Source organism: Xyrauchen texanus, chromosome 14 (assembly GCF_025860055.1).
Source record: "Xyrauchen texanus isolate HMW12.3.18 chromosome 14, RBS_HiC_50CHRs, whole genome shotgun sequence".
In the NCBI taxonomy this organism is placed as follows: domain Eukaryota; kingdom Metazoa; phylum Chordata; class Actinopteri; order Cypriniformes; family Catostomidae; genus Xyrauchen; species Xyrauchen texanus.
In genome coordinates this window covers 29,994,591-30,005,221 of record NC_068289.1, presented here as the reverse complement: position 1 = coordinate 30,005,221, position 10,631 = coordinate 29,994,591, and the positions used below count along the sequence as shown (strand labels likewise).

Here is a 10,631-nt window from a genome sequence, read left to right as displayed (position 1 = left end):
CGGTGTTTACTCATTTAGCCCGGCTTCAGATAAAGTCTTTACTTGCTTGCTAATACTTAAGGGGACTATCCCCACAAAAAAAGCCTAAGCTGTTTATTTTTTTTTTCCTATCCAAATGTTATTTCACAAATGTTTAAGAGAGTGATCATTTATGTGAAAATCAGAGATGAAGAGTGTAAGTGTGATGATATGACTTAAAATTTGTCTTATTGTTTATTATTGTGATTGAGTAATCTGAATGATAAAAAGCGGGGAATTGTTGTAGAAATTTTGATACTCATTGATCAGTGATAATCATTGCAGGGGAATGCCTCTGTGTCTGAGGGATGCAGAGGGGAGGATCTGCTTTTGTTGAGAAACCTTGGAATAAAAGAGTATAAAATACAAGTCAGCCCTCCCCTCTGGGTCCCACTCACGGCAGAGATCAACTCCTGTGTAATGACCGGGTCCTTCTTGCAAGAATAAATCATTTTAAAAGACTTTGAGTCAGAGTGTCTCTTACGCAGTGATAATGGTTGGTTGATAATTTTTTTGCCACAACAACGTACATGGCCGTCCACGTGATGTAAAAGAAAACAGGACTCATTGGACCAGGCGACCTTCTCCACTGCTCCAAGGTACAGTTCCGCTGCTCGCATGCCCATTGTAAGCACTTTACCATTGTAAGGTGGACAGGGGTCATAATGGGCACTATAACCAGTCTGCGGCTATGCAACCCCATACGTAGCAGGGTGCGATGCACTGTGTGTTGTGATACATTCCTCCTATAACCATACCGGTTTGTAGTTTGTCCCTCCTATGACCACTGTCGGTAGGTACTCACCACTGCTGACCAGGAGCACCCCGCGAGCCTTGCTGTTTCAGAGATGCTCTGACCCAGTCATCTGGCCATAACACTTTGGCCATTGTCACTAAGGTCTTTACTCCAGCCCATTTCTCCTGCATTCAACACGTTGACTACGAGAACTGATTGTTCGCTTACCACCTAACTACCCATACAATGACATGTGGCCTTGCTAGGTCATGATCTATGTTATTCGCTTGTGAGTGTTCTTAATGTTTTGGTGAACACTTATCATAATGACTGTACAAACAAGAAGTACCCTAAGATCTACATGAACATATCATCCTTCCTTCCATGGATTGAAAAACGTGGAGAGATTTAAATGGTGTCATACATTATAAAATATAGGTATGCATCATATACTGTAACTTTAGTTGTGTCTTTGAAATTGTATAGCTCTGAATTTGTGAATGTTATTTTGAACTCTTGAAACTATTAAAATGGATAGTTATATTTTTACTCTTTGTTGCCACTAATACATAAACATCTTCATAAACACATTACAGCATAATGTATTTTGTTGTTTCTTTGTCTCTCTTCATTCCATCTATAGGGGAAAGAGGGACAAAAAAGTGTCTGGATAATCACACCTATAATATATGTTGTAGATATATTAGGAGATTTAAGGGATTAGATAATGTTAAAAGAATAGATCACCTAAAATGAAATAATATTGTTCCAAACGGTATGACTTTATTCTTTCATGGAACACAAAAGATGTTAGGAAGATTGTTAGGGACTACTGAGGATGAAATATACCTTGATGTTTTATGCTTGGCCCATGCAGCCACATATTCCCTTGACCCTTATGAACAGGCAGGGACTGCAATGTATACAATTATTATATTATACCTGAAAAGAATACTGTGTACTGGTTTTGTATCCTAATCATAATGGCTTAATCAAACCCTTCTACGGATTCAACATTCTGTCGCTGGTGATTCATTAGAGTGTGATCATTTTTGACGGACAGCAAATGTGTAACCCAAGAACACTACAAAAGAGTAAAAATTATATTTTGAAAAGAGTTAAAAAAAAAAAAAAATATTCTTTCTTAGTATAGGTAGATTTTTTTTTTGCTGATAAACATTCTACCCTTAATGATTTTGTTACTGTTTGTTCTTGTGACTTCCGTTTGTTGTGAGTCCACTGATGCATACCTGCTCATGGCTGTTTTTAACTTTGTACACATTTGTGGTTTGAGGTAAAAGGGGAGGAGAAATATTGGAGGTAGTGAGAGTGGGTTTGAGCATATTGAATTCATCTCCATACCTAAGGTTAAACCCATACTTTACTTCTCAGTATAGAATTGCACCATGTGTCTTTACATCTTTGTTCTCCACCTTGGTATCTCTGTGGCCGGTAAGATCCTATTCAATACTTTCTGAATTTGAAAATAAAGATGGATATTTTTTCAAGGACTTTTTTTTAAGAGAAATACTTAAGATGTCAGCTATTTGTTTAGTTGAAACATATAGAATGTAATTTATAAAATGTCTACAATCTAATTTCTTCTTAAAGATTATGATAAGAATAACTTTATGGTAACATGTTTTTGTCACAGTTGGGATGGAGAGTGGTATTACAGGAGGAAAAGTGGCTAAACCTTATTCTAGGCCATACATGGCATCCCTCCAGCATAACAGACATCACACATGTGGAGGGATGCTGATTAGACGTGATTATGTACTGACATCAGCACACTGTTTAAAGTGAGTATGTCCCAACCTGCATATGTTTGATTGTGTATATAAATAAGTTGCTTAAAAAGTCTGGTTGTAGTCTCAAATCTATTATTTTATCTGTCTGTACATTTGTATGTTAGTTACACAAATAGACCAAATTGCCTGATTATTAAATTTATAAATTCCATCCGCAGCCGCAGCACTTTCTCTAGTCGAAACCACTTAGTAGTTGTTCTGGGAGCACACAATATTAGCAAACAGGAGAACAGCCAGCAGATAATCCAAGTGGCAAAATATATTCAGCATCCTATGTATGACCAGAATAACAAGAAAGACTTAAGCCATGACATCATGTTACTAAAGGTATTTTCCTCTTCAAAGATTGTGACTCTAAATTTGTTTTGTTTGGAACTTTATATCTTGTAAAATTAATTAATTCACTGACTTCCATAATTTGCAGCTGAAGACCAAAGCCAAGTTAAATAAATTTGTGAAAGTTATGCCTCTTCCTAAGAAAAATGGGAAAATACCAGCCAATGTGAAATGCTCCATTGCTGGCTGGGGTTTAAAAAACCCAAAAGATGATCGTGCATCAAGTGTGCTGCAGGAAGTCACTCTCAAACTGCAGTTTAGCTTTGAATGTAAAAACAAGTGGAAGGACTATTTCAACTCTGAAAGAATGATCTGTAGTGTCTCTGATGGGAAGCATGCTTTTTGTCAGGTATTATATGATATTATATTATATATTATATCATATTATATTACATCATATTATCAATATCTGCGTGTCTCTCTCTCCCCTCATATAGGGTGATTCAGGAAGTCCTCTTATCTGCAATACTACACCTCTAGCAATTGCTGCATATACATTTGCTAATGACTGTACAAGTAGAAAGTATCCTGAACTCTACATAAAAATCTCCTACTTCCTTCCTTGGATTAAAAAGAAGATTGGAAAAAAATTCAATATATGATTGAACTAATGATATTGAAGGTTCACGAGTAACTGAAAAGTAATTTTAAAGCATAACCATTTTTCTTTTACCTAATAAAATAAGTATTACTTTTGACAATGTGTTTAACATGACTCACATGTGTTGGAGACTTTAGTCATGTCAATGGCAGAGAAAAATCATTTTTTTTTCAATGAAGGGGTGGTCCCCCATTCACGGTGGCCACCATGTTGATATCGCATGACCCGCAAAATACTACTCACTAAGTTGGTAAACCCCCAATAATAAGACTGCATTAAAATGTGCCATTCACTTTTTCAGAAAACATGCATTTGTGTTTAGCCAAACTGAAATTATTAATAAACTCCTTGTATGTGTATGCATACCTGGCAATACATTTTAATATCCAACATGCAGTGAAATATGATATTTATTGTTGATATTTGTATGTGTTTTATATCTATAAATGTTATCTTTTGTCATTTCAAGTGTGATCTTACCAAGCAGGATGTATCAATAATAATAATAATAATAATAACAACACTAATAATTTATTAAAAAATAATATCAGATACATTTTCTTTATTAAAAATACAATAAATATATACAATCTTTAGGAGTAACTGTCAGGTTTAGCGAAAGGGAAAATGACTAAGTTGTATGGCTGGTATAGTTTGAAATCTTTAATAACAAAGTGGTAAAAAAAACATAAATTACAAAAATTACAGGGAAAAATGAACAACAAGAAAACTGACAAACTGACCGAACAGGAACAAGACCAAATATCTAAAGTCAGGTAACATCACAAGGCAATCAAGCCATTGACAAATTAAACAAGTCCAGTATATACAGTATACATAGAAAGGTAAAGGGGAACAGAGGAACCAAATAAGAAAATCAAGGTCTAACAAGGGGGTGTGGCCTGGGAGCAAAAGAGAGTGAAGAGCACATGGCACACAGAACAACAACAACAACAACAACAACTACAAACCATGTGCTCAGACATTGACAGATTAAACAAAAACTACTGGACGGTCATGGCAGAAACCTGACAATAACTGTATTTAAGGTTGTTATGTGGAGGTGAGTGGGGAGATTCTGTTATACCTCCATAATTCTTAACATAACTGGAAAAAATCCTAAACCGACTTGTCAAAAATGGGTGGAACCTTAGATGGTCTCAATCAATACAAAAATGTTACACTTACTACTACATGGGCACACTGACTCAGTAATGTGACAAGAGTTTCAGGCCATCACAGACCCCGCAGGAAATGACAACACACTTCCTGTTACTGTTATCTTTAGAAACTACTTGATTGGAAGAACAATAAAATGCGTCCCAGGCATGTTTCAAAATGCAGAGAGTAATGGCAATTGATTACGAATTGATGACTATGACTAAAGGTGAAAACACATAAAAACCTGTCCGTGATGATGATATATTGTGCTTAGCAGTTAACTTCTGTTTTTACTGACATGTAGAACCTTTCAAACTCTGTCTCTTCAAAACAAGTTTTAACATTACAACTATCTTCAAAGAAAAGCATTGTGCTTGAATGATCAATGGCACTTTCCTCAACACTGTCAGAAAAAAGTAAAACAAGGCACTTTTAGGGGTACGACAGCTTGTCACTGGGGCAACACCCTCAACAGTACACCCACTGTACCTTCTTTATAGCCTAAGGTACTAATTTGTACAGTACCGTTTAGGGTACAAATACATTTGTATTGCATGTAAAGGGTACAGTAGGTGTATCTTTGAGGGTACTGCCACAGTGACAAGCTGTTGTACCCCTAAATGTACAATAGTGAGTGTATTTTTATTATTAAAAAATTCCATTAAAAACATCTGTTGGGGCATAGAAGAAAATATATTACTTTATAAGGATTACAAACCTTAAGGGCCCTTCACAAGGACAGTGGGTAAGGTTTTAGCCTCAGGCTGCGGCCGCACTATTTGGTACAATGACCCCAAAGGAATTTGGACAGTTAAGCCACTTTAAAAGTGTTTAAATGCCTTGCATTAGATAAGAATATATGGCATTTATTTATTAATAAATAAATAAATGCTAGTCATGACAACGGGCCCCACCAGTGCAAAAACGGTCATACTTTAAAATATATAAAACCACTGTAAATGTGATGAGTGGATTTTTTTTGAGAAAGCACAAAAATAAAGACTTTATAGCTCAGACAAATAACATATCAGTTATTTGTCCATTGTGTTATGATTTTATAATCAAACATTTATTTTTCAAAAGTCTTTCAAATGTTTATGAAATGTGAGGTGTCAATTTTCCAGAGTTTTACGGTAGCTCTCTGTATTGCTGGAACACAGCACAGTTAGAGAGGGAAATAAACAGCAAAAGGATTTAACGAATGAAATAAACAACAACGAATATCTGATGTTTCATGGGAGCGGTGGTGCGCGCGTACATAGAAACAGTGTGCGCACACGCGCGGTATGTCAGTCAAGAATGCGCGCTCTCAATCTCACAAGGTCACATTTAAACAGAGATATATGCTCTCCATGGTATCAGTCATAACAGGAAAAAATAAAAGTTTATCCTGCAATAACGGCGTTAAGACGCCATCAAGCAAATGCTTATTACATTTGCGTTATGGCGTCTTAACGCCGTTATCTGCGTTAGGCTACTTCACCGCAAAACGCTAAAGAGGGAACAAAACTTTGACTTATCACTGGAGCAGTTTTGGAGTTAATAGTGGATATATCTCTTAGTGGAAGATATCCCTTGTTTGTAAACGTATCAAGTGTGATGTGGAACACTCTTGGAGTTTATGAGATGACACAGTGTCTTTTTCAGTGATAACATTCATATCTGTTTTCTTTATTGCAATGAATGCGGTAGAAAGTGGCTCTTTTTGAAAAATTAAAACCACACCATGAGAACATTTAAAAAAATTGTTACACCCCTAATTTATAGGCTTTTAGGCTTGTATGAAAAAAATATATATTATAAAATGAATAATTCTTACTATAAAAAAAATGTCAAAAAACTATTCTTAACTTCTTAAACTATTTCAAAGAGTTCTTATCAAAAAATCCTTCATGTGCAGCAATGACAGCTTTGCAGATCCTTGACTTTCTAGCTGTCAGTTTGTCCAGATACTCACGTGACATTTCTTCCCACACTTCCTGTAGAACTTGCCATAGATGTGGCTGTCTTGTCAGGCACTTCTCACACACCTTACAGTCTAGCTGATCCCACAAAAGCTCATTGGGTTTAAGTATTGCATACTGTGGCAAATCAAAAACAAACTCAAAGACAACATTAAGCTTCATTTAACAAACCTAATAGCTTTCAACTGTGCTTGATATAATTTCAAGTGTTTTTCTAGTACCATATTAGCAATTTAGCATGATTACTCAAGGATAAGGTGATGGAGTGATGGCTGCTGGAAATGGGGCCTGTCTTGATTTGATCGAAAATGACTTTTGTCAAATAATGATAATGCTGTTTTTTTACATCAGTAATGTCCTGACTATACTTTGTGATCAGTTAAATGCCACTTTGGTTAAAGTACCAATTTCCTTCAGAAACAGCAAAATCTGTACATTACTTCAAACTTTTGGCAGCCAGTGAATATATAAAATTAATGTCATGGTCCGGTCACCTTGTCAGGTTGGGTTCTGCCTGATGGGACTGTGGCAGTATCAGCCTGCCTCAGTGTTTTGTGTACTCTCTTTTTGTGAGCACACGGTCCGATTATTTGGGACCGCATGCGCCCTCTGGTGATGTCACAGCCCTGTCACCTTGCCAGGTTGAGTTTTTGTCTGACAAGGTCCGTGGCATCATCGTTCCCTGTCTGTTTTTGTCAAAGCGTGTTTACGTTGTTTGCCCGTATGTTTTTCAGGTGCTGCCAGCATGCTGAATAAGAATTTCCATTGGAACACTGATCATTACAACCTTCAGCTGCCAGCGGCACCTGCCTCTTGTTTGTTCCCTGCTTAAGAACTTAAATTCCCTCACATGTCATGTCCTATGCAGATCATTGTTACCATGATAGTCAAGTGGAGGTGTTGTTTGCGGTCAATGTTAACTGTGCTCTCTTGTAGTTGGAGCTTGCTTGTGTGTCTGTTGGTTGCCAGCCTGTTTAGGTGTGGTTACCTTCAGATTTGCCATGGCTTAAGCCCTGTTCCCATTAAGCCCTGTTCCCATGGAGGAGGATCTCGTCTGGGCTTGTTTGCTTTGTGTTTGGAAAAATAACTTTTTGTTGATAAATCCTATTGAACTGTTTCCCTCTGCTCTTGGGTCCTGTCTCGCACCCACCCATGACACCAAGGCTATACGGTTCCAGCTTTGTGCCCCTGAGCTTTCCAAAGTTGAGTAGCCCTGGGTTACAATTTACATGAAAGTACCAGGGAACGTGTATTTTTAGGTGTTGTGACAAGTCGGCATCTCTTCAAAATGTTTTTTTTTTATTTTTATATCTTAATCACCTTTCAACTTTTTCTGGAAGTGCAAACAAACTAGTTAATATGGTGAAGTGGAAACAACTTGACAATTAACAACACGTGGCAGACAACAGGGGATCGTGACATAAGCCCCCCTAAGAAAACAAAAAAAAAAGAATACCCCAAAAAAAATTCGTCCAAGGAGTGAGGGGGGGGGGGGTAGACAGACCAAGGAGGGCACAAGGGGCAAAACGGACAGTCCAAGGGAGCACAAGGGGCAAACAGACAGTTCAATGGGGCACAAGGGGCAGACAGGCAGTCCAAGAAGGCCACAAGACGGGACTGGGTCAGGTGGCCTGGGCACTGGCCACAGGGCAAGGACAGGTTCAGGAGGCCTGGGAAGCAGCCACAGGACAGGGACAGGTTTAGGTGACCTGGGAGCTGGCCACAGAGCAAGGATAGGTTCAGCAGGCCTGGGAGGCGGCCACAGGACAGGGACAGGTTTAGGTGGCCTGGGAGCTGGCCACAGAGCAAGAACAGGTTCGGGAGGCCTGGGAGTCGGCCTCAGGACCACAGCCATGAGGAACTCCAAGGGCGGAGCCGTGGAAGACTCAGGTGGCAGTGCCATGGGTGGCTCAGGAGGCGGAACTGTAGAAGGCTCTGGAGACGGAGCCGTGGGAGTCTCGGGAGGCGGAGCCGAGAGCGGCTCAGGAGACGGAGCCGTGGTAGGCGGAGCCATGGAAGGCTCAGGAGGCAGAGCTGTGGGAGGATCAGGAGGTGGAGCCGTGGAAGGCGGAGTCATGGAAGGCTCTGGAGGCTCGCTGACAGGTGGGGCAGGCGTGAAAGGACGAGCCATGGATGACTGGAGGGTCACCACTGTGGGAGGAGAGGCAGGGTCCTCCTCAACAATGCCCACAGTGAACGGCGAGCCGCAGGCCAGCAGAGTCTCCTCCACGAATTCGCGGAGAGTCCAGCCACGCGTCGCCGGTGGCAACCGCTCCTTGAGCTAACTATTCAGGTTGCCCCGGAAAAAGACCACCAGGGAGGAGTCCGGGAAGTCCGCAACACTCGCCAGCTTGAGGAAATCGCAGATGTGGTCCTCCACAGGACGGTCCACTTGTTTGAGGCAGAGGAGTTCTTAATTCGCCCATTGCACCGCTAGATCCATTTTTGGTCGATCGTTCTGTTACGATTGTAGGAGGAGGCAGACGAGGAGTGAGGATCTACAGGCAGGTTTTTATTAAACAAAGTGGAAACAGACAAAACAGGAACAAAGGAAATATCCACGATGGGAAAACAGAAACCAAAAACACAAAAACATCAAGGGTACACGAACTGGGTAAACCGTGTGACGCCCAGCAATGTGTGGTCACATTATGTAGTTAAATTTTGTATATTTTGAATAGTTGGCATATGTCTATTGCTTTATAAGGGCCTCATTTCTTTCATTTGGTGTAAATTAATTTTTTAAGCTGTATTCCAAATGTCCACCACAAGGGGGCCTCGCGTCCTAGTGAGACGGCATATTGTGGCTGTAGCCGACTCTCGTCTTTAGTCTGGCAGAAGCGAGAGAAGGAAACACAATACCTGTTGCCGGTCTCATCATTTTCCTGTTCTTTTCAGGTTAGTCGCTAGCAAAAATACACAAACGTGGTCAAAATAATGTTAGTATAATGTATAAATGCTTTCCGGGTTTTATACTGGATGAAGATTGTAGTTAATTGTTATTTAGAGGAACACGGAGAAACGTGGTCGGAATGCTACAGCTACAGCCAAAGTTCACTTCACTTACACACACGCGTGTGTGTCGCGTTGGGTATATTTTCCTATTTTGAGGCTCCTGTGTGATTTTATTTTGTAAAGTCCTGTCATGTTAAATGCTGTTTAAGCAGTGTGTGTGTTTTGAAATACTGTTAATATGTACAGAGTTAACTGTTGCTTGTGTAATGTCTCACGCCAGCTGTGCTATTTTGTTAATCGAATTAACAGCATTTTGCTACTAGGTTAGCATTCAGCCTGTGTGTCTGGAATTTTATTTGTAATGAGTAACATTGCAGTTATTATTACAGTTATCAAAATTGTAAGCAGCAGACCAAAGTTTTGGAAAAAAAAGTGTATTTTAATTTCATTTGGAAAATGAAGACAAACGGAACACATGGATTCTGAAAATTATGTTTATTTGGGAAACTGAATTCAAGTTATGTTGTAATTATGGTAATTTACTTAAATATGTTCTTATGAGAAGGAATGTGAAATTGAGAACATATTAAAAGTACATCTTTATGTGTAAAATAAAGTCTGGCAGAAGCGAGAGAAGGAAACACAATACCTGTTGCCGGTCTCATCATTTTCTTGTTCTTTTCAGGACAACATTTTAATTTGACCACAAATTTTTATTTTGTAAAAATCCAAATAACTTTACAGATCTTTATTGTAAAGGGTTTAAACAAAGTTTTCCATGCTTGTTCAATGAACCATAAACTACTAATGAACGTGCACCTGTGGAAAGGTTGTTAAGACACTAACAGCTTACAGATGGAAGGCAATTAAGGTCACAGTTATAAAAACCTAAGAGACCTTTCTACGACTAGGTGACGTAACCTTGACGCCGATGTAACGAACTGTAAAATAGGTCAGCTCTCTTTGTGGAAGTTTGGCTCTGTGCTTGATGGCGGCAAACGCCGTTAAGTCAATAATGACAAAATATCAAAAACGTCGTAATGGAACTG

At 39.2% G+C, this 10,631-nt stretch overlaps 1 protein-coding gene across 1 annotated transcript; it reads left to right on the top strand.

The window, feature by feature from the left end:
* Nucleotides 1–2,120: 2,120 nt before the first annotated feature.
* Nucleotides 2,121–3,503, top strand: LOC127654590 (granzyme B-like). Its single transcript, XM_052141808.1, has 5 exons — nucleotides 2,121–2,206; nucleotides 2,409–2,556; nucleotides 2,724–2,892; nucleotides 2,990–3,250; nucleotides 3,339–3,503. Exons 1-5 carry the CDS (start codon nucleotides 2,161–2,163, stop codon nucleotides 3,501–3,503), a joined length of 789 nt encoding a protein of 262 aa, XP_051997768.1. The 5' UTR covers nucleotides 2,121–2,160.
* The last annotated feature ends 7,128 nt before the right edge of the window (nucleotides 3,504–10,631 follow it).

What these genes read in the sequence shown, in the direction of transcription:
- LOC127654590 (XM_052141808.1), top strand. Translation starts at nt 2,161, where the DNA reads ATGTGTCTTTACATCTTTGTTCTCCACCTTGGTATCTCTGTGGCCG. An exon ending in ATGACATCATGTTACTAAAG is followed by an intron (nt 2,893 to 2,989) that starts GTATTTTCCTCT and finishes CATAATTTGCAG; the next exon opens with CTGAAGACCAAAGCCAAGTT. An exon ending in GGAAGCATGCTTTTTGTCAG is followed by an intron (nt 3,251 to 3,338) that starts GTATTATATGAT and finishes CCCCTCATATAG; the next exon opens with GGTGATTCAGGAAGTCCTCT.